Below are 24268 nucleotides of genomic sequence, written 5' to 3' on the forward strand. Positions count from 1 at the left end.
CAGATTTGAGATTAGAGGCCCATAGTTCACATCAAAAATCCTAGAAAAGTCCTTGGGCAATGTAAATATTTTATGGAATCTGCCTCCCAGTTCCAACTGTACAGGTTCCTAATATTGATGTGGGTTATAGTTTATTGTTAGAACCTGAGTCTTGGTGACGTATATCTTGGAAACCCGAGAGCAAGCCATATTCCTCAACTGCTCCCATAAGTACAGGTAGAGTTTGAGATGGATTTGTTATGGTTAGCAATAAATCATCTGCAAACAATGAAAGCTTCTGTTCCCCAGATGCCATGCAAACCCCAGCTATGTCTGTTCTCTGTTTTATCCATTGACTTAACGGCTCTATGAAGAGGGCGAAGAGAAGCGGCGAAACACAGCATCCCTGCCTCGTACCCCTTTCCAAAACAAAGGGGTCAGATAGGTCTCCATTAATTTTTATCCTTTTTATACAAACCCCCACCTTTTAGCTTAAAAACTCTACAGACAACAAATAAGGATTAGATTTACTTTTATCATTACTTCCGAGCAAATAGGCCACAATACATCTGTAAATGCCTAAAAAACAGTTTACAAGATAAGTCCTGGTTAGATGTAGAACACTCTATCAACTAACATTAGTGTTGCAGATCTTCCATTCCTTAAAGGAATAGTACACCCAAAACATGATTAGCCTTCATTTTCTACTCACCCCCATGCTGAACAACACTCTGGAGTACTTTTTTGATATCTCAAATGCATCTGGAGATCTGGGAGGTTTCTTGCTGTCTGCTGACATTCAAATAATGGAGGTCTATGGTGACCGAGACAGAAAGGTCCATAAAAGTCCACAAAAAACGTGTCAATATTCCTCCATACTGCTCGTCCAATGTATTCCAAGTGTCCTGAGTGGGTAGCATCCAGAATTTACTCGAAACGAAGTCATTTAGAATATTTTTAGAGCATAAACAGTAGTGTATAGGATTTCCTGAAAGCGCGCACATGCGCACTCACGACGCTACGGAAGCCGGCAGACCAAACCAGCGCATTCAGCTCGGCAAAGAACTCATGCTCTTCCTCAACACTGAAGTCCTCAGACATTTTTCTTTCGTTGTTTCTTTCTTTGCACAGGTGAACAGCACATTTCTTCTTCTACGCTTGCATTATTGGCAGAGCAGACGCTGAATGCGCACTTTCATCTGGTTTGGTCTGCCGGCTTCCGTAGCGTCGTGAGCGCGCATGTGCGCGCTTTCAGGAAATCCTATACACTACTGTTTATGCTCTAAAAACATTCTAAATGACTTCGTTTCGAGTAAATTCTGGATGCTACCCACTCAGGACACTTGGAATACATTGGACGAGCAGTATGGAGGAATATTGACACGTTTTTTGTGGACATTTATGGACCTTTCTGTCTCGGTCACCATAGACCTCCATTATTTGAATGTCAGCAGACAGCAAGAAGCCTCCCAGATCTCCAGATGCATTTGAGATATCAAAAAAGTACTCCAGAGTGTTGTTCAGCATGGGGGTGAGTAGAAAATGAAGGCTAATCATGTTTTGGGTGTACTATTCCTTTAACATAAAGATTAAAAGGCATATAATCATTTTTTAAAGATCTCAACATTAACTCATCTTTGACACTTTGTGGGAGTTTCTTAAAATGCCCATCTTTAACAACCATGATATCATAAATAAAAAAGAACTATTGTAAGGTTTCCTGATTGTATTAGGAAGATAATTAAATTGTAATTTATTTGAAGTAAATAAATATATGTGAGCATGCGAATTAAAAAAACAACAGATTTATTTATTATAAAAGACTGATATAAGATTAATCAAGAAAGTTTACAAATGCCACCAAATCTAAAGCATTTTCTAAACATTAATCCTTCATATCACTATTTAAAATATATAGGAGTTTATCCAAAATGTATTCGAAAATGGGATGGGAAAATGACATTTTCAGTTAGCCTTGATCAAGATTTTTGGTATAAAATCTCTCAGAAAACTTTTAACATACCAGATATTCAAAATGAATTCAATACAAAATCGTTCACATAGTACATTATCAAGGCCAACTGATGTTTAAGACGGGTTTTGCACAGATATCTGATATCTGCTTAGAAAGCAGGCATGTAAGGATCTGTCAGATTGTCTGTTTACTGGCTAATGCCTTATGCTACGCTCAGACTGCACAAGCTAGAGGCAGCAGAAGCAGCTACTTTACATGCATAGTCAATGGTTGATGTGCATCACGGTGCAGCAAAAGGTCCTGCAGCTCATCATGAGGAGCACGACCAGCGCGTCTGAGCAGCTGAAGCAGCACCTCATGAGCTTCTGAGCATCAAGCAGCAGCTGCTGGAGTTGAGAAAATTCAACGCCCAACCAAAGTCATTGGTTGGGCGTGCCCTGTTCCTGTCTTGGCTCAGTGGAGAGAGCGAGTTTTTAACGTACAGTAGTATTCCTGATATCCTGCCATGTTCTGCCTCTTAACTACTGAGCTTGCCTGTTCCTATCTAAACGTTCTGCCTGAACTCTCTGTTGGACTCCACAGCTACAGGCTCCTGAGCCTCTGAGCCTTCCTGTGCTGATCTATTTTCCTTACCTTGCTCGGACTCATACTTGCCCTCCAGGGCTGCAGCATCTGGTTCACTCTGGGCAGTGCCAGCCGCATCTAATCAGCCCTCCAGCTGGATCCTACCGCGTTCTATGGAGGTGGACTGAAGTGTAAAACCAGGTAAATGACTCACATGGATAATCATTCTCCATCAGAGTATCATGGTCACTTACCTGTGTTTTTCTCAAACCAGAGTTTCCATTGATGACCAGTGCCCCGCCACAGTTGCTGCAGATCCACACCCCGCTTGTGTTCTAATAAAACGCTTTGAATTATCCCTCTGTCCGTCTCATCTGAATTTTGGATTCTAAGTTAAGAGCTTCATGACACAATTGGGGTCAGCAGGAGAGAGACTACCTGGGAGAACCCAGTATCCCAGTTAGACTCGGGTGGCTGGTGTGCCATATTTGGACTAGGGTTGCAGACTGCGCGTGTTGTGATTGCCTGGTGGCCATATGTGTGAGAGGTTCATATAAATGTGGAGGTCTGGAATGGCTGTGACTGGCTCGGGGCAGGGTGAGCACTTTGGCGGGTTGGCTATCTGCTCTTGTGTCTGTGGGGGTGGATGTGCAGTTTGTGGGGGATACCATGGAGGGGCTTTTTGTCACATACCTGATGGCTACAGGGCCATGCCTAAGCCTCCTGGTGTTGTGCGGTTCCTGCTTGGGGGTGGTGCTTCCTCAGCCCTCAGACCCCTGTGTTCTTATTCGGTTCCACTTGGAGCATCACCAGACACTGGCAGAACTCATAGGCTTGCTGCTGTGGCCCCGTGGGACCTAAGCTCTATCCCCTATGAGGTTGGGCCCCTTAGGGACAGGGCCAGTTTAGGGTTCGGCCCCTCTGGGTTTCGGGCGCCAGTTGCTCTCGTATGCCCTTTTCTGGGTGGTGCGGCCATCCTTATGTCTGTCCTGCTTGTGTGATCTCGGGTGCCTTTGAATATCTGGGGCTCGTGTTGCCTCTTTCTTGTTCCAGGGCCCTGTGGGGCGAGTCTGGGGCTCCCCACACCTGCTACTGAGCATATTTTCTTTCTGAGGAAGCTTAGAAAACACATGAGTATGCTCATACATACGTACATACCACAGTTGTTTGATTACAAGTGCTCACATTTACACACTGATACTAAATACTATTTGCAGCCACAGACATAAAAAACCTGAGTAATATTGTGTTATCACTATAGGTTTTGCATCCCACACATATACTGACTGGATATCTAAGGGATATCTAACCCACTGCTCTGGAAGGTATTATATTTACCTTGGTTGTCTGTTGTCTTCTTTTCACTGTTGTTATGTTCCCGGTTTTCTTTCCCTTTGTTGGGATCTGGAGAAGTACCACCTTTCTCCAGCAGAGTGTGCCGTGGGTCTCCTGGGCTGGAATCCTCCTGCACACCTGGATCTCGTCAGCCCATCAGGAGACCTGCTCTACTTAAGCAGCTGCCAGACCTTCCTTCAACGCCACAGTGTTGACCAAGTTTGGTTAGCAAACCTGAGCCTCTGTGATTACTAGAATCTTTGTCTCCCAAGAGAAACCCAATTCTAACCTGCCTCTGTCTTCTCACTCACAGGAAACCTGTCTCTTGTCTGAAGCTCTGGATGAGCTTAGCCTGTTACCTGCCTGCCCGCCCTAGAGAGCCAAGCCTGAATATCTCACTCTGGAATCCATCTGCTGCTCTCAGGGAAAGAGCTGATCAGTCAAACCAAGGTCTGTCACTGGAAAGTCAGAAGCTAGACGCTGCTGCTGCTTAAGCACTCTGCTGAACCAACAGTCTCTGGACCCAACCGGTTCCCTCTCTCAAAGGAGAAAGCCTGAACCTCTTCAAGGTATTTCCAAAAACATCTGAAACTCAACAATTCACCTGTTTAACTGGCTAATCAAACTATCCGTCTCTGCAGACACCAGAGAATCCTGCCCGGACCAGTTTCCTGAATCCAGTCCATGTTATTATTGTGAAAGCTTTCAATAAACTCTGTTGAACTTTTTATCAGTCTCCAGTGGTGTTCTGCATGTGGGTTTAATCCCTAAACCAACCATGACACCCTTTCGTCACACACAGGTGAAGAAGCAGACTTCAAGGATTTGCTGTAGATATTCTGGTTTTTTTTATTTTTGTCGTTTTATTTTCTCTTTTTTTATCCACTCCTTTCATCTTTCTCTTTTAATTCTTATCCCCTCTCCATTCTCACCTTCCTTTCTGTCTCTGTGTGTATTTTTTGTTGGAGTAGCAAAATCTTAGTCGGATGGCTGGACTTCGACTTAGTGTGAGGATGTTTATAGATGTTTGAACTGGACCGACTCTTTTAACTTTAAATAAACATAAATTAAGAGGGAAAAAATTGTTTTTCAAACATCCCTTCTTTTCTATTCTATGTATAAAAATCCAGAATGCTAACAAACCCAGTAGAGACTTATCCTAATGTTTAAAAGTGCTTACAATTGACAGACAAATGAGGAACATAAAGACAGTCTTTCAGCCCCTGTCATTTTCTCTACCTATTTCTTACAATCTAAATCTCTGCCGTTCAGCTATGATAGTTCATAAACACCTCTAGCACTGTGTCCACATTCACAGCAGCAAAGGTCCAGTTTTTGCAGTTCCAGACATTTAGTTTCAGACTTTTTCACCCTCTTATCTGTAGTCGGTGAATTTTATCAGACAGTCATTAGCAGGAGAAATGAGTCACCTTTATCTTTGTGCTGTAATGGTTTCTCAGCTGTTCAGCAGCAAGCAGCTTTCTAATAATGATGTTTTGATCTTTCAAAAGTTTCAGCTGACTCACAGTTTCCTCACAGTATTTAGAGTTTCTTTAATTAAAAGCCTTCATTGTTGTGTTAAAGCAGATGCTCTCTCTTTGGAATTAATGAAAGGATAAATAAAAGACTGATCAAATCAAATAGGAAACACATGGTTAACATTTACCAATATTTTCTACTAACCATTTGACAGAGGTTGGTTGCATTTAAGCTTTGCTTCTATTGTTCAAATCAGAAATCTAAGGAGATATACTGTATGTAGAAGGTTTTAACTGGACAGGGAGATTATTGCTTTCTGCTATAGAACAATGTATAATAACATCTAAACGTAAAAAAACTTCTACCTTATCAGTTCCTTCAACTTTTATCTAAAAGCCTATTAAAGGCCAGTGAGAGATGTGGTCAGTGATTTGGATGTTTTAAAAGCATGATATATGCAGTGTAGGTATGCCATAATGTGTAAGTGTATTAAAATCTTGTTGAGGGCTTTTGTTTTTTCGTTTTGTTTGTGTATTTAAAGAATCATTCCGGCTGTTCCGCTTACTTCCTATTATTAGTCTGGTTCAAAGTCTCAGATGTTGATGTTTATCTTTGATGTTGTGTTCCATTTTTTTTTTCATTAAGTGAATTTCAGTAACTTGCTTTGAACAATTTACACAGCTTTCGCCCTGAGTTGTCTCCTGTGTTTCTGGATGTTGATGATGCTGTTTTTTTCACTAATGTTCTCCAACAAACCTCAGAGGCAGAATATCTCCATTTATACTGAGATAAGGTAGACCTTACTTGTTTGTTGAGTTCTCATGGCAATTGGCTGCACCCAATTTTTCCCCCTTTTTTCTTATCCCTCCACTTCAAAGTTATTTGCTGCTACATGCTGGTCTAGAACATTAGTTTCTTCATTATTGCAGTTTGGTCTTTTCTTTACGTGTTGAATCGGGATTTTATATATGTTCTCATTCTCAACCTTTACAAGGGTGCAAAATCTTCTTTCTTTCATACAAAAATTTAATCACAGATCTTTTTAGCTGCTGGTAATTCTAATAATTCTAATAATAATAATAATAATAATAATAATAATACATTTTATTTAAAAAGGCGCCTTTCTGGACACTCAAGGTCACCGACCAGCAGAGGGAGCACTTGCATAATCTATCAGGCAGAAGAGGCTCTCCAGTTAACTAGTTGTAATGCACTCATCTGATCCCATTACATGTGTATCATGGCTCCATTAAGAATGCGAGGATTAAAGCAAGGCACTGTCAGAGCCTCTATACATTAGCTCCAATATCCATTAGGGGCTAATTGGCTTTAAAGTTTCCTTTTGATTGCTCACCACTCTGTTTTTGCAAAAACCGGTAATTAGAGCTGATTTTGATTCTTGTTGTGTATGTCTTTGCTCTGGACATCATGCTGAGTCAAATTATTGGTGAAATTTCACAAAAAGCATTACTGGGCTAATGTGTCGGTTTCATTAATTAGGTAATAAGAATGAATCCATTAAGTCATGTTCTGAACTTTAAAAACAAATGATCTTTTTAACTTTTATGTTGTAATAAAGTACCCACGGATCTTTAAACACTATCTTCAGCATCTTTTTAGCTTGGGTTTTAAAGCTGTGAACCATCTCTGGATTTGTGTCCTCCAAAAAACATCAAAACAGAGTGCAGAAAGACAAACGGCCAGAGCACACACTCCCACACACCTCTCTCACGCTGTTTGGCTGAAGCCAGCAATGACCTTTCCAAGAAGTGTAGCATCTGAGGACCCCATAACCATCTGCCAGAGAGCATGGCAAAAAGAAAGTCCGGAGCTCAACTGCAAAGGCTTGCAGTGAAATGACTCGAACAACACAGCAAGCTGTCCACAGGAGACGGGGGCAAACACAGACATGTCCTGTAAGCAGTGAGAAAGTAACCTTTTTCAAGTGAAATATAAAACCAGAAGTCTCAGCCACAGAATATGTCCTTTTATGTGTATGGTGACAGTGCTTCATGTGCAATTGTCTCTTTGACCATATCCTGTGATGTGGAGCATTCAGAAACTTTAGAGACATTCACAAATGGCTGAAAAAACAAACAAACGAATTACTCAGCCTCCGGCTCTGCATAGAGCTCTTCATATAAAAGATAAGCAGAAACAGGTTAGGGTATCCTGCCTTTGAGATTTATGTTTGCCATTTCTAGGCTCATTGACACTTCAAAGACAGATGGTGTCACAGCAAAGAAGGTGAAAGGGAATGGGAAGATAATTCAGCACGTATGGTTGCTTCTATTTTAAGTTATCAGCAGCAAAACATGAGTCAGCTATTTGAAATGTCGTTGTAACTAAAAATTAATCTAGATGTCTGGAGCAGCTTTCTCTGAGTTATAGAAGCAAATCCTGCGCTGAACTTTACAACATTATGATAATCCAGGTCTGCTAACAAGCAACTATTCTCGAAGATTATGCAACCTTGTTTCAATAATGGCTGATGTTCAACTTTGCTTTGCTTCTTTGTTCCTGATTTTTTATTAAAAGCATCCCCAATTTTGCAATTTCCAATTTTTCACCTCATGCAGTGTTGTGCTGGCAGAACAACTTCAGTATAGGCTCTTATGACCAGAGCCCTTTTGTCCATATTGGCTGTATTTGCACTACATGGCTTTTGTGAAATTGTACATTGGACTTATTTTGTCTTTGTCTGAACAAGGACTTTCTTGCCCATGTTTTTGTAAAAGGCAGATTTGTAAAGTTTATATCAGGTAAACGCAAACAGGCATAAATTGTAAGACAACCGGAATTTCGCACAGTTTCTTTAAGACGTTTTGAAACACATCCAGGAGTCTTTGTCATTTCTGTCGGCTCGCACAAGAGCAAACTTTAGTTGGAGTACTGATGTATTTCAACAGCATGGAGGTCCATCCTCTTGCACCCATTCCAGGTCAGATGCTTTTGTTGTGCAAGGGTTATGTGATTGGTCTTTTGGATCATAATGAGAGTGCTTATGTAATTTCTTTGGAATGAGTTTCACGACTGAATTGTAAATGCTTGGAAGCTGAAACCTGAATCCTCTCCTTCTGTTTACATGTAGTAGTTGACCTTTCAATTGATTTCCCCTTCAGAGCATTGGATTAAAGCAGCTCCCCCATAATTGTCTGAAACGCTCTTCCTCTTCTCTGATTAAACCTTTCCTGCTAATTTAGGTAAATGGTCAGGGCTTGATAGTTTCTGCTATGTTTATTGAATTACCGGATTATACACTGAATAGAACCTTATACAATGTTCAAAGCTTGAACAATTGTTTCATTATCTGAAGATGAAGACTTCAGTTTGTTTTTTGTTCTCTGGCGTCCCCAACAAAATGAAAAAAGTTAAATGCTATTCAAGAGCAGCTGAGATTATTTTAAAGACAAATCAACTTGATTTACTAATTAACCAACAAGGCAATGAAGTAATTAGTTGCAATGGGTTTTATTTAGAGTTAAGGAGGCTCAGAGAATAATAAGTAACTCTGAAAGTCTCTGATCATCATTTTATATCATATTCATATAGTATCTTGGTGACTTCATCGCCAGGGATGGCAGAGTAGAACAGATGGACAGATAGATTTTTTTTTACATCTCTGGATTATTGATCTGTGAACCTTATGACCCTGACTTATGGTTATGAGATTTGGCTCATGACTGAAAGAATGAGAGTCTGGATACAAGCAACCAAAGTGAGCTTCCTCTTTAGGCTTAGAAAGACAATATGATGATCTCTGTCATGGGGGAGCTTAAAACAGAGCAAGATTCAGGTGAGGTGGTTCAGGAAACCCTCTAGACCACGACTTCCTCTGGTTCATGCCTTTGGAGGTTAGCATATGAAGACTTTCTTAGACAGACATCCTATTTAGCCAACCTGTCTTACTGAATGAGCTGGAGGATACACCACAGTGTTTTTATTCTAACACATAAACTCCCATAAATATATACTGAAGTTTGTAGAGGTGACCTGCCTAAATGTGAGAAAAGTTTAAGTCCTGCATACAATTAGTAAAGAAATTACTTGTCTACTTTTTTTTTTCTTTTTTTATTGCCAAAGCATTAAAGTTACTCTAACTATAAAGGTGTTTTGTGAGAGTCTCTCTGGTTCATAAAACTCACCCAACATTTACTTTAAACCATAAAAAACACACATTCACTGTTTCTTTCTTCAATGTTCCCATTAGACTGCTGAAGGACAAAGATGTGAAGTTCAACCTTCAGTGTAACTTTAAATGGTTTTAGAGTGAAAAAAGGCTTTTCTCCTTACATGTTTGCTTCTATCTTTGCATCTTAGATTCAGTTAACCTTCAGTGTTTAAAATCATTGAACTAATTCTAATTATTTATTTTGATTAAGCACGAAGTTTATTTGGCCAGCTTTTTTCTATTTATCAAATAATTATGTTGATGTTTATCAAAGGGTATTCTAAAACATTTAAATGTTAAATAAGAAAAAATACCAAATGCTTTTTAAATAGTATAAAAAAGCCCTTAAAGTTAAATGTAACGGTTTCTCTACATTTCTTACTCCAGTTCTCCTAAAGATGCTTGATTCAATAAAGTTTAGTAACCTTCTATTGAGCATTCTGAGTCAGCACAGAGCTGCAGGGTTTGCATTTGTCAAAATCTGAAGTTCCGTTGAGTTTCAGAGAGCCTTTTACATCACCTTCTGCAAAAGGAGTGGCATTTTAGCAACCGTTTCAGTACATCCATAACCTATGGAATTGATGTTACTGTCAAACAGGTAGCCTCTTAGTCTCCTTTTACTTCTTTGTTTCAGTTATATAATGCAGTTTTGGTGATCAAAACCTGTGTCTCAGTGCTTTCTGGAAAATGTCAACTATATCTATATTGTGTTTTGTTGTTATGAGGAACACGCACTATAAGGTGAGAGGAGACAAGCAGGCTGGATGTACTGCTGGACTGCGATCCCTCTATTCCTTCCCCTTTATGGGTCTGTGGGGGTGAAGAGAGAAATGTGAGCCTGCTATTACAGAGAAAAGAGCGGTGAGATAACAAGAGGAAGGGAAGGAGGAAGGCAGGAAGGATAGAAGGGGAGAGGGAGGGAGGATGGAGAGAGAGAGAGAGTCAGAAGAAGAAGCTGGATGAACATTCGATATGGTGAGATGAGAGGAGGAAAGTAAAACACACTCGAAGGAAGAGAGGAAGGAAACAAGATGACAGGAGAAGATAAAGATAGATAGACATAGATAGATAGATAGATAGATAGATAGATAGATAGATAGATTCAGAGTTTTCAGAGACTTTGAGGCTTCTCTCTCCCTCTCTTTCTCGCTCAGCTACTATGACTCTTTACACACACATGCATTTACAAACAGCATCGCTGTAGTTTTTCCCGTGCAGAGGGAAGGACTCCCCTCCCCAGTGACTCTGGGTGAAAAGGGGGGAGCTAAGGATCAGCAGACGTAGACACAGTCTTTCCTTTACTGTTGTCACACACCCAGAGAGGCACATGTGTTTGGGAGAGGAGAAACAACAGAGGGAAGCATCATGAAGGTGAGCTTTACATCACTACAACTGTTTGACTGTCTTCGGCGTTGCATTGTGTGGCTTGTTGTAGAGAGGATGAGAGAGTGATAAGTCCCCAAGAGTGCAGAGGGAGGTCTTGGAAACAGTTGGAGAGCTGGAAGATAGCTTTGCTGATCTGTCACTGACTACATTATTGTAGCGGGTTGTATAAAAGCATTGTAGTGTTCCTGCTGGTTTTCATCTCACTGATGTTATTGGAACATCCCTTAATAGTGTGCATCAAGCTAAATCAGTGTACATGTGAAAGTAATGAGCTCTGTATTGATTTTTTGCTGTTTTTATTATCAATCTCGGATAATTCATTGGGACATTTTCATGGGGCAAAATGCCTTAGACTGGTTTTATGGCAGGTTAAAACCTTAAAATAGCTTCTGTAAAGCTGTGAGGTGTAATGACTGGGAATATGTAATGCAAATTAAATCAATTTATTTGCATTTGTGTGTGTGTGCTTCAAGTAAGGGAAATATAGATAGATTTTTGCTTTAGTTGATTCGCTATTTGTGCTTTGATTACACTACTTTCATTATGAAGCATGTAATACATGGGAAATATAATGAGAAATATGTTACAATGAAAATTATTATTAATTCTAGGAAGAATTAGTGGTGAAAATGGTACAAGTCTGAAGTATTAAAATGCAGCTCAGGAAAACCGGATGGTTTCATGTATCAGATCCACAGAAGGCAGAATACTGTATCCCTCCCAGAATCTCTCAGCATGCTGCCTCAGTAAAAGATACAGCATATCTTTCAGAAAAAAATCAATCTTGAGGTGTTGTAGCCTATTTACATCTTTAAAGATGTGTGTCAACTGAAAGCAAAGCATGACAGCAAACAATGTGTTTAAAGACATGGAGTATATTCTTTTCCAGGTTTACAATTTTACAGCATGGATTGTTTTTGTTAATTCCTATAGGATCATCTTACAACAATAAACATAATAAATAATGCATGTAAAGAATGCCCAATCAGTATATGTACTATTCTTGAGCATGACTGCACAGCTAAATAATTAGCATCTCAAACTCTATTAGAACATACTTGTTTTATTTATTTAACCTATTTCTATGCTGTATATTTCCTATATATAGTTTAATAGTTTATAACAAAAGCATTCAATATAATTGTGTCATAGGAAAGGACAATAAAACTCACACTAACAGAATTATTCTTGTTTTTCCAATCACTGCTTCCAACTGTGTATGCAATTACCTCATTTGTTTGTTGAGACATGAGTGCTTCATGTCTTTAAGGGAGGTTACTCATCCAAAGCATTTCATTCATTATTGAAAATCTAATTACTGTTTCATGAAATTTGCTTATACCATCAGAAAGAAATATAGCCTGCAATAGGTCTTGTTTTCCCTTGATGGCAGACAAACTGATTTGCATGACTGAATAATGTTGTTTATTAAAGTATATTAAAAAGTCTGGGCAATAGCAAGAAGTAGAGGACTGTTAGCAGAAATAAATACTTTGCTTTGGAAAATAAAAAGAAAATACTATTTAAACATTTAGTTTTTTTTTTCATATGGCCTTCATACATGTTTTAGCTGATTTAGGAGGGCATAAACAATACAGCATTGGAGTAAAAAACTAAGACTAAACATTAATTTTCAAAATAAAAACTGAAATTATAGATATAAAATCAACAGTTAAAATAAAATATATGTGCTTAAAGCTACAGTGTGTAATAATTACAGGCATATAAAGTCAGAAATTTAATATATTATACATAACTATGTTATTTATCATCACCTATGAGCTCAGCCTTTTAACCATAATATTTGCGTTGCCTTAGAATTCGTTATTTATAATTACATAGGAGCGGGTCTCGCAGCCATGGAGGCTGACATCTTTGCGCTACGGCAAGCGCAGAGGCAACAAACTAGCGATTGCGAGATCTCCCATGACGCTCAAAAATAACTACGGCAAGTTGAGAGAGATTAACTGAGACGGTACTGAACAGTAGATGGCAGTATTATGCCTGAGAAGCGTTTAGTCTGCCTGAAACCAAAGAAGAAGAAGAAGCAGGTATACTGCGCCTCAGTAACAAGAAAGGTGAACAAGGCGGCAGGCGTGAGTGACTTTGCAAACTGTTTGGCACTGTGTGGCCAAACATCAGACGAATGGAGGATCATGCCTACTCTGTATCACAACGAAAAGCGGCGGACACCGAACCCCCGTCATCTAAGAAGCGGAAACACGACGAGAATAAACGCAAGCGTGACAAGAAACGGCAAAAAACACGGATCAACATTGGCACGGCATTTACACGATGGAAGTCACTGATGGAGGAAAAAGGTTTTCAAAGTGACGCTCAAGTTGCCAGTTTTCTCTTGGACAGGTAATTAATCCTACACACACAATTGTCTAATATCACTGCAGTTTTTGGAGTACAGGATGCTCAGACCTGTCTAAAACAATAACATGCTGCGTGATGATGCTGTTACTCTCCAGTATACTTATTCAGCAACGTCCCTGACGTTTCACAGGTAATGATTCAGTAATTTTCTGTAAAATAATTTTCTGGATATATACCTCGGTTACTTCTCTCCGGCTCCTTTGGAGATCTTCAAGCCTTTCCTCCTCTGCTCTCACCCCGCTGGCTCCCCTCTCTCGCCTGGCCCTAGCTGCACGGCCTCCCTGCCTTCGCCCTCGTCCTCTCCCTCTCCCTCGCGTTGTAACCCCCGTGCCACCAAAATGACTTGGACTCTGTAAACGGGGGATATATATTCTTCCAGCGAACACAATCTCGCTGTTAAACCAATGACTACAATTACTTCGTCTGTTTATATCACCATGCAAAGCAGCTCACCAAGACGTCACAACGATGTAGAAAAAATAACGGGTATATTTATTATCTTAAGTCTACATGAAATCTATACCCTACACAGACTAATGAAATACTATCTGTAAAATTATCTATGTAAACAAACCTCATCACTTGAGAGGGTAGGTGATGCGGACGTCGTAGAAGAAATTTTGTCCCGTAACGCTCGCCGTACTGTTGGGGGGGAGAAGCGGTGGGGGGGAGATGTTCATGTTGCTGCGGTCTGTAGTCTGACCGCTAGATGTCGCTGAAAATTACACACTGTAGCTTTAAATATATCTTTAGTTTTTTATCAGTTTCTTGCATTTGATGGCTTACTAATTTAAATTCCAAGCCATTATTTCGCAAATGATTTTTATTTGAGTCACTTATTTATTTCTTTAAGCATTTTTAATAATGGTGGGATTGGTCCTCCATAATCAACTCCCTATTACATGATATAATGTGAACAGGGAATTTAAGTTTTGCAAAATAAGTAATAGTTTTTGACAAATAAAGCAGAAATTATTAGCGAACTGTTCAACTGAAAATGAAGCATGCATTCAAAAAATTTTCAGTGCTTTGGTTCTTTTCTATGTGATGCATAGTAAGACAGTTCCTTGGTTCAGAAAAGAAAATTCCTACCATAAAGCTCACTTTTATGAAGATCTTATTTAGGAAATAGGGTGAACATAGACACTGCAGCAGGAACTGAGCAACTCAGCTGCAGTTTAAACAGAAATTGCTGAGCAGTTTAACCATTCTTGGCCAAGAACCATTATTCAGATTTTATTCCTCCTTTTGTCTTCTATTGCCAGAAGTTTGTTAGCAGAGTGGAGTCTTGAGAATGGACATCTTTGTAAAATATAAAAAGCTGAGTTTGACTAAAAAGAGAACAACAGAGTATTCAAAGAACATCTTAAGAAAAAAATATTATTCAGCATTTCAGGTGCAGGACCGGTCACTTTAAACTCACTTCTTTATGTAAATAATAAATCTTACTTCTTATGAGTGGGTAAAGGTTTTACTACATGACACTTAAAACAAAGTCTTTTAAAAATCTCTCTGTGCCATTCTTCTCAGTAAAATGACACATGCATTGCACACAAAAGAGACTCATATTCTAACCCATTCAAAAGTTTTGTTTCATAATTACATATCTTTTCATCCTTAATGGATTAAAATCAATAGGTGTATTAGTACACACTAGAGACATACAGAAACTGCTTGGTATATGCATGGCTATAGTGTTGTTCAATTTACCGTTCTACATTACATAATCATTTTAATGTAATGCTTTGCCTGAACCAGTCATATAATGAATTCCTCTCAGTATTATACCTGGGTGTCTCTGCTCAAAAGAAGTTGGAGGAAAGGACTGGAGAATAAAAATTCATTATTTAGTAGGTTTCTTAACGACGGTCAGTATTTTGGTCTTTGCTGACACTCTGATGCTTTCCCGAAGTGATTTTACAGCAGTGTGTTGCAGACCTGGGTGCTCAATCTTTGTAAAGAACATTAATATTTAAGGAAATTGTATTTCACTGTAGTGTCCTTGATGTTGAAATGGTTTACTGTAAGTATTTCACCTTATTATGGGGGGCCAGGTTCAAATCCTGGTAACATTGGGAAATGCAGTGTATTCAGTGTATAAAATGCTGCCAAGGCTATGAGCAAGTTGTAATGACTTGCTGTAAACCCCTGAATAACAGAGCAGCCTAAATAAATCATAAATAGCATTTCAGTATTTCACAGTGGAAAATAGATATAACTGAAATAAGATAAATTAACACTGGGGAAAAGATTGACAGAATTTTAATATTGAAAGCCTGGATAAGTAAAGAACCAAACATGTTTACCTGCATGTGTGCCTCATTAAATGCAAATAATTATTTTATTTCTATTTGTGTCAGAGACTCTAAATACTTTCAAACGCTTTTTTTTATAGCAACTTTGGTCTTAATATCTTAAAGTAGTTTTATTGACAGCACCATACAGGATCTTACTCATGCATTTAAAAAAAGGCAGAACTACTTGTATCACCTGCTTTATTCTATGCTTATTCATTAAGTACTACTTTCTTATTAGGGATGTTAAATAACATGCCCTGATATCACATCAAAGATAAATAATAGCTTTCAAAAGGGAACAATGATTTTGTCTCTTGAACCATTTCTGGTTAATTAGATTTGTCCCTGATTTCTACTTTGGAAATTATAGGTGACAGAAGAACTACATAGAAAAGAAAAAAAAACTGGTAATGCATCTTATCCGTTTTTTTGTTTAACTATTTCAAGCCAGAATATACTATGTTAGTTAATTTTAAAATCATATTGAAAAATAATAACTTCTCTATATGACTATGCACAATCAGATAATGAAATGCTAGATGGGCTATTTTATCTAATCTTTGTTTTATTTCACACATTTACTTACATTCTCATACATTTATCAGTAGGTACAATTTGATAGTTCAGCATTTTTAAAAAAAATATAAAAAAGAGATAACTTACTGGAGTTGCAAAAGGTGAAATGGACATGGAGATTAGGCTGTAATGTACTCAGAAGGTAGGACCAAGAATTTGAGGCGAGACAGACGGTGATTGCTTAAAACGCATTTATTGACAGAATTGAGCTGTGGATCTGCACCGGCTGCAGGGGGATTCGGGGCATCGCCCATCACTGGCAATTCTGGTTACAGAGAAACACATATAAGTGACCACGAAAACTTAACAGAGGATGATTATCCATGTGAGTCACTTACCTGGTTTAACGGTTCAGTCCATCTCCTTAGAGCGAGGTAGGATCCAGCCGATGGACTGCCAACGAGAAGCAGAGGGCTCCGCCCATAGCGAACCACATGCTGCAGCTCTAGAGAACAAGCAGGAATCTGAGGCAGGACAGGGAGACAGTTCAGTCAGGAAGACTCAGACATCCAGGAGTCCTTAGCCCGGTCAGGGGTTCCGATCAGAACAGGAACAGGCTGGTACACAGAGAGTTCGGGCAGGTTCAGGGTTCCAAGAGTCCAACAGACAGTTCAGGCAGAAACGCTGGGACGGGAGCTGGCAACCTCAGTAGTTGAGAGGCAGGACAAGGCAGGATATCAGGAAAAGTAGGGTACACTAAAACTCACTACCTCTACTGAGCCAAGACAGGAACAGGACATGCTCAGTGGATAAGAGACAGGACATAATCAGGAACTCTACGATACACTAAAAACCTTTCTCACCACTGGCCTCTGAGAACATGACCTATGGCATGGGCTATGAACTCCACCTAAAAATCCCATCAGTAATCTCAAACTTAAATTTAGCAACAATAATCTCCAAGTCAATGATCTGGGCCTGAAAGCTGTGACTGAGTCGTAAATAAAGACGCAGAAGCAGGTGGATTAGATGAATATTGATTGGAAACCGGGCAGAGTTAGGCAGGTGAATGAAGTGAACAATTAGGCCAGCTCTCAGAGACATGATCATGACATAGGCAGATTATAAGGTAGTATAAAGTAGCCATGCAGTAAAGAACAATGCCAATCAATGGGCTTAAATACTGAGGGAAGTGTGGAGAATGGCATTTAATATGGGTGAGATCATTGGGGGATTATGAGGAGCAGAGCAGGGAGATTGATGGAGGATACCTTATTAACAGTATCAGAGCTGACTAAGAAAAAAACAAAAACAAAAAACGACTAATAATGAGGAATGAATGCCCCTTATTGTCATTATAAATGGCCCCCCTTTTCCACTGAAAGCCCAGGGATTTAATTCCAGGATTTCTATTATCCAGGTAATAGGAATCCATGGTAGTTCATCAGCACGCTTTCCCATTACCATATTTTCACGACCATAAGGCGCACCGTACTAAAATGCGCAGTCTCAGTTATGTGTGCCAGTTCTGTATTTAACACACACATAAGGCGCACCGGACTATAGGGGGCGTTTTTTATATACCGGTACATGTCCTCTACTACCTTTAAATAGCTCTACCGCGTATTTAAAAATAGAGCGGGAGCAAAATGAGTATGATTGTGCTTTATTCATGTATTTATTATAAAGTATTAATCAAACCTGGGAGCTGGCCGTGAGACAGACACATCGCAGATGACAGAGCGCTGTGATCGCTCCTAAATTAACTTAAAATCCTGAAACCTGCCGACGGAATATGTTCGCTTTTATTACCGGTATCCTGGTGCCTGCAGTTTAAATTATTTAGATGAAAACCACCTGCCAGCCGCCGCGGTGAACCCGGAGGCGACCCAGCCCAGAGGCTGCTGTTGAAGGGATTTCTACTGTCGGCGCACCGCTGGTATGTGGGGGTCTGAGCGCCTCCGACAGAAATAGTATAGGCAGGATAATAATCTGGATGAACTGACTGCAATTATGAAGTTTTCAGGTGGACTTTCTCACTTAAAAACATATTAAAACTACTTTATTCCCACTGATCACAGCAAATATAGCTGCAAGATTTAGATTATTTAGATGAAAAAACACCTGCCAGTCGCCGCGGTGAACCCGGAGGAGACCCGCCCCAGAGGCTGCTGTTGAATTAAGTTTTCAGGTAGAAAAATAGAGCGGGAGCAAAACTGAGTATGATTGTGCTTTATTCATGTATTTATTACAAAGTATTAATTAAACCCATCGAAGTCATCATCCTCTGTTTCTGAATTAAACAGCTGCGCTAAATCAGACATGCCAATTTCCCCTTCTTCGCTGTAAGAGTCACTTTCCGTGCCGGGTGGCTCCTCAGAAATAATGCCGGCTTTTGCGAAAGCTTGAACAACAGAGCCAGCAGACACGTTAGTCCAAGCATCTACAATCCATCCGCAAACTGTGGCATAACTTGCCCAGCGCTGCCTTCCACTTTTCGTGAAACTGTGGTCTCTGTCGGTCATCCATCGCTCCCACGCCGCTCGCAGCCTTACTTTGAACGGCCGGTTCACACCGATGTCGAGCGGTTGAAGTTCCTTTGTCAGACCTCCCGGATAACAGCAAGCACAGCGTTTATTTGTTTCACCATGTTTTTCACATTGGCTGTGAGATGGGCACGCATGGATTCACAGATTAACAGCGATGGTGATGCGTGGAAAAAAACACCTGGTCTCCTAACATACACCTGCCTCAGCCACGCTTTCATCATGTCCTCATCCATCCAGCCCTTTTCATTTGCCTTAATATCATATGTCATCAGAGCTATGTGTCTGTCTCGCTGTCAGCTCCCAGATCAACTTCTCTGATTGGTTGATGCGGCGCTTCCAGCAGCAAAACTTCAATTTTTCCATCTCGAGCTGCAGCAGCGCGTTGGCGGCGCGTCAGATAAACGCTCCCGATGCGCTGCGCCTGCTGCTCAAAATGCGCTGCGGGACCTTTTGCTGCGTCAATAAGCGCACCAACCATTGACTTTGCATGTAAACTCGCTGCTTCTGCTGCGCCTGCTGCGTCCGGTTCACACCGATGTTGAGCAGTTGAATAACAGCAACCACAGTGTTAATTTGTTTCCCCATGTTTTTCTCATCAGCTGTGAGATGGGCACGCACGGAGTCACAGAATAACTGCAATAGTGATGAGTGGAAAAAAACACCTGGTCTCCTTACATTCAGCCACTCTTTCATCATCTCCTCAATGAGGTGGTCTCAAAAGTCCGCAGTTACAACACACATAGGGCGCACCGCACCAAAGGGCACCCTGCACATTTTGAGGGGAAAAAAAGATGTTTAAGTGCGCCTTGTAGTCGTGAAAATACGGTACTCTGGAAGCCCTGCGACAATCAGCCTGAAGGAAACTGTACTACACCTTCAGTCCAGCAGGTGCACTGTCCACTGTCGACCAGCTACAAGTAAATCCAGGAGCTTAAAAAGTTCATTTGGCATTTTATTTTGTATCAACCTGCATCTTTTTTATCCTGTAATTCATTCAAAAATAACTAAAAACTAATTTACACAGTTATTTCCTTAAGCTATAATGTTGAAGTAAATCTCAGATATCTACCGCAACAACAGAGAAATGCTTTTTTAATACAAATGTTATTTATTAAAGTTAGTTCAAATAAACATATACTGTATTTATACAAAGTAGAAGCTTACTTCTACTTATACCTTTGATTTGAGGGTGATAGGATACCCAGAAGCCAACAGACATCATCCAACTCGTGATCTTTCTCTTGCAGCCCTGTCAGCACAGAATCATGAAAAATAAAAATAGAAAATGTGTAATTATACATGGTTACACTTAACTAAGTATATGAAAAGCCAATCTGAGGAGAATGCATATTTCTTGTTTCTACCAAGAAATGTGAAAGTGCTTTGTCAGATCATGACTTTAAATATTTGTCTTTATGCTGTTACAAAACAGTACCTACGGTTTAATTAAAATGTCAAAACTATCTGGTGAAACGTACATTATATACTCTTACCCTCACATAGCCCCTGTAACCTTGCGTAACAAATCCATCACACAACAAATCCATCTTGAAAGGCTAATAACAAGTTAGTCAGAACAATGACATGCCAGCAGTGTTTTTTTTGGGATGGGACATGTAGGAATGACGACAGTCAGAAGGGCCTTGCTACGCTTGAGGATTCACCTGTTGATGCTGCAGTTGACTGGGTTTTAGCTAAAACAGTGTCTATTTCTCGTTTAAAAAAGAAGCAAAGAGAAACACTTTGCATATTTGAAGATGGGAAAGATGTCAGTGTTTTTCTTCCAACAGCTCTGGGAAAAGTTTGATTTATCAGCTTATTCTGCTAGTTGTGAAAACACTCCCCACTGTGATTCCTGGCGCACATCTGAAACGTAACAATTTGCTGCTACGATTGGTTGAGAGCATATTATGGAAGGTGGGTACTAGCTGGCAAGTAACCCAATCAGCTTAAGTATTGTGCTAAACGTCCCCCCTTTAGACGGACAGACTGAACGGCAGCCATCCCAGCCATAACGTAGAACTCAACTCATTCAATCTAGCTACTGCCAGGTTAAAGCCCCTGGCCAGGTTATAAGGTTCTCAATTAGGATAAACATATTTAAAAGTACACTCATAATCTTGGTCGGCTGACTACACAGATAAAGTATTGAGAACCTTCTCACCCTAAAAACATTTTCAAAATTTTTTCGTTACAAGCATAAGATGGATACAACAGTATTCCTATGATCGCTTTCATCGGTTACTGCCACCAGTGGTGAAATACAGCATTGCGGCTTTAAACAAACCATCCGTCAAAAGCCCAGAAAGTACTCGATCTCTAGAGGGTCGAAACCCACAGGAAAATTAATTTACCGTTTATTGTATGAAAATGCTAAGAGGGCTTTCAAAAGCCTGAAGGTTCTCAAAATCCTCAGGCTTTCTAATGGCAACAAACAAAGTAGGATATACATACTTGTATATACATATTGTTCTCAAAGTGCAGAAATGTACTAAAACATAACATTAGATAGAACAGCGCAACTAATTAGAGAACAGAAATTGAGTTCACAATATTTCAGTAATATTGAATATAATATAATATAATATAATATAATATAATATAATATAATATAATATAATATAATATAATATAATATAATATATATTGAGTTGGCCTAGTTGTTAGAGCATTGCGCTTGTGTTCAGAGAAGGTTGCAAATGCCCCGTTCAATCCCCACAGACTCCTGAGCAAGACCCTTACCTACACACTGTTCTCAAAGGGGATGGGTTAAAATGCATAGAATGAATTTCCCCATTGTAGGACAATAAAGGGATTTAAATTTATATATGTAGGTTATATATAAAATATATTGGTTTGTTGGTTAAACAATGAGGTCAGTGCTTGAGTGAGTTCAGAATTAATAAAATTTCAAGGAAAAAGCGGATCTTGAAACTTATCAATCATTAAGGTTAACTATTAACAGAGATAAAAGTTACATACCAAATTTATTTATTTATTTTTTTTCATTTTAAATCATAATGAATGAAGTTATGTCAACACTCACTTGAAAGAAAACAAAAATCCAAACACCAGTGGATTGTGATGATAAGACGTGTAGGACGTGTGTTTTTAATCAAACGCACACATTTCACTTTGTCTGGACCTCAAATTAAAGAGAAACATTGAGATGCATTTCTGATTTGCCTTGCTAACACACACGCTTCTTGAATTGCATTGGCTCTCTGAAAATTGGAACATCTCTTAGTCCAGCAGCTGGACCTGTGACAATACGGTGGAGTAGAGCAGTAAACCTAAATATTGCCTCATAATGGTTCTGAAAAATACCCCTTAAGCAGTTTTTAGCAACTACACATGTTGGCTGAGGTTTAGTCTCTGGAGTGACTCTATTTTACAAATATATATATATATATATATATATATATATATATATATATATATATATATATATATATATATATATATATATATATATATATATATATATATATATATATATTATAGAAGATTTTACAAAGTTAAAGAGAAAATCACATTCTCTCATAAATTCCAACAGATCTTAAACGGAAGTTTAAATGGCGTCCAGATCATTACAGCAAAATTACTATTGGTCCATTTTTATCCAAAGGTTTTGCAAATATTCCCTGCCTGATTTTATAGCCACTAAAAAACACACAAAGCAGTAGCCTCTTTACAACCTGTTTATGTGAACAAAAGCAGTAATTTGATTCCAACTGTAATGACCTACAGGCTATCTTAGCACATTTATGAAGGCATTAGTATGTTAGCACCCCATCACATAAACACAGATTGGAGGAAAAACTGACTCTGCAGTTTGGAGAGACACATTATTCATCATTCTGTGCTATCAGGCATAACAGATGACACCTCTCAGAACATTACAAGATCTTAGCAGAGAACACACTGTCTTATTTATCAAAGCATTAATCATGAATGTGTCTGGTGTGAAGAAAAGGGGAAGGTGTTGATTGTTTATTGGTCAGTGTTTGAAGATATAAAGTATCTGCACGGCCAACTCTATAGAGAAAAAACAGAAATGGTCTCATTAAACTATAATGAGGTAATATTTAGTCAGCACAGTTTTATGGTTCTACAGCTGGTGGTTGAACAACTGAAGCAGATAACATTTTATAGCCACATATAAGTCCTGTTTATTGTTGACTTATGTTTTTGGGGTAATAGCATACAGAAGAGTGAACATTTGGACTATGGTCTTTTTTATCAATTGAGAACTACATTCATTTTACTTTAGCGAAATCCTCCATACTGAGAGATTATTTAGAGATTTATGTAAGATACTCTTGAATACAAAATATCAGCAACCACTTTTTTTTTTTCCTTCAATAGTTTGACCGATAACTGGGTAATTTACAGTTTATTATTCACAAAATCTGCCCCCAAAAGCTGTTTTTAAAAATTAAGTTTTCATTTCTTTATTTGAATTAGCTCAAAAAAAGCTCCCACTTCCAACATTTTTAAAGCTTAGAATTAGAATAAAGAAAAACAACTTTACTGAGTTATTTTAAAGTTGGCCCCTCTTTCCCAGTTTTATCTCTGCTTCTAAATGTCTCAATATGCCAGCTCATTACTGCAAGCATCAGCATCCCTGAATGCTGCCTAGGTAGCCGGCTGACAGGCTGACAGCAGAATAAACTGCTTTTTCACATCCACTGTTAAAAAAAAGGAATAATGTTCAACAAAACTTCATAAGTAAAAGTATGCGATTCTTACATAATAAGCTTTAGCAGAGTCATAAGAATCTGCAACTACACTTGCATTGTTGTTTGTTTTCTAAATTTGACTCTGACCTCAAAAATCTGTGTTTAAGCCCATTTAATGGTGAAAAATATATAGATTTTTATCTATATTTTCATAATACATTTACATATGAAGATTATGATTTTGGCTCTGTTTAAATACTTTTAATCACTATAACAGTGGAATCTTTTGTCATCTTTATGACCTCTGCTCTTGGATGTCAGACGATTAAGATGGTAGCAGCCTTACCTTACCTCTGTCATAGTTTTTATTTCCTGGTAAAAAAAAATTCTGAAAGGAGGGTGGCATCTAACCTTACTGCAAATAATGTACAAAAAATCTGTAGTTAGTCACTAAGGTGATATTCTATAAAGGAAAAAAATTGTGTAAAGATGTTTACAGCTTAACAATATAATGTGGGATGTATAAGTCAGTTTGTTTCCCTAAACGATGAGTTTCAAAGTGCAGCCCTCAAGAGGTCAAGAAGAATTTAACCAGAAGAGACAGCAAGCTGATCTCTCATCGTGATTCAGTTTAGGCATCCTCTGTTCTCTGCCTTTCTATGGTCCTCTCCATCGCGTTCATTTAGCAGAAGCCCTGCAGCCTTTCAGGATATCATGTCCAAGCAGCTCAGCTGGGAAACTTTAATGAATCACTTTTAGCTCTCATCGTGTGTGCGTTTTACGAGATATACAGTATGTGTGTGTACAGATATTCGGTACACCATCCTCTGCTATGTACACCAGCTGAGCCAGTGTAATTGAACATCCTGCTGATTCCAACACTAACTTACAAACTCAGACACACACGTGTGCAAAAGCAGGGAAATGCAGCTGATTGTAACATGACCTGTGGC

The 24268-nt window shown here is 39.0% G+C and overlaps 1 protein-coding gene across 2 annotated transcripts in view; it reads left to right on the plus strand.

Annotated features, from left to right (window-relative positions):
- The window catches only part of LOC119790230 (inactive phospholipase D5-like), a 92798-nt gene that overhangs the window by 8971 nt on the left and 59559 nt on the right, over window positions 1-24268 (plus strand). The window contains exon 1 of one of the 2 annotated variants that reach the window (XM_038295684.1): window positions 10457-10874. The exons of the other annotated variant lie outside the window; for it this stretch is intronic. Coding sequence (XP_038151612.1) covers window positions 10869-10874 — 6 coding nt within the window. The 5' untranslated portion in view covers window positions 10457-10868. Of the gene's footprint in view, window positions 1-10456; window positions 10875-24268 lie in introns of those variants that run through there. 2 annotated transcript variants of the gene reach the window in all.

This window comes from Cyprinodon tularosa, unplaced genomic scaffold (assembly GCF_016077235.1).
Source record: "Cyprinodon tularosa strain WSP-4 unplaced genomic scaffold, ASM1607723v1 ctg359, whole genome shotgun sequence".
Lineage (NCBI taxonomy): Eukaryota > Metazoa > Chordata > Actinopteri > Cyprinodontiformes > Cyprinodontidae > Cyprinodon > Cyprinodon tularosa.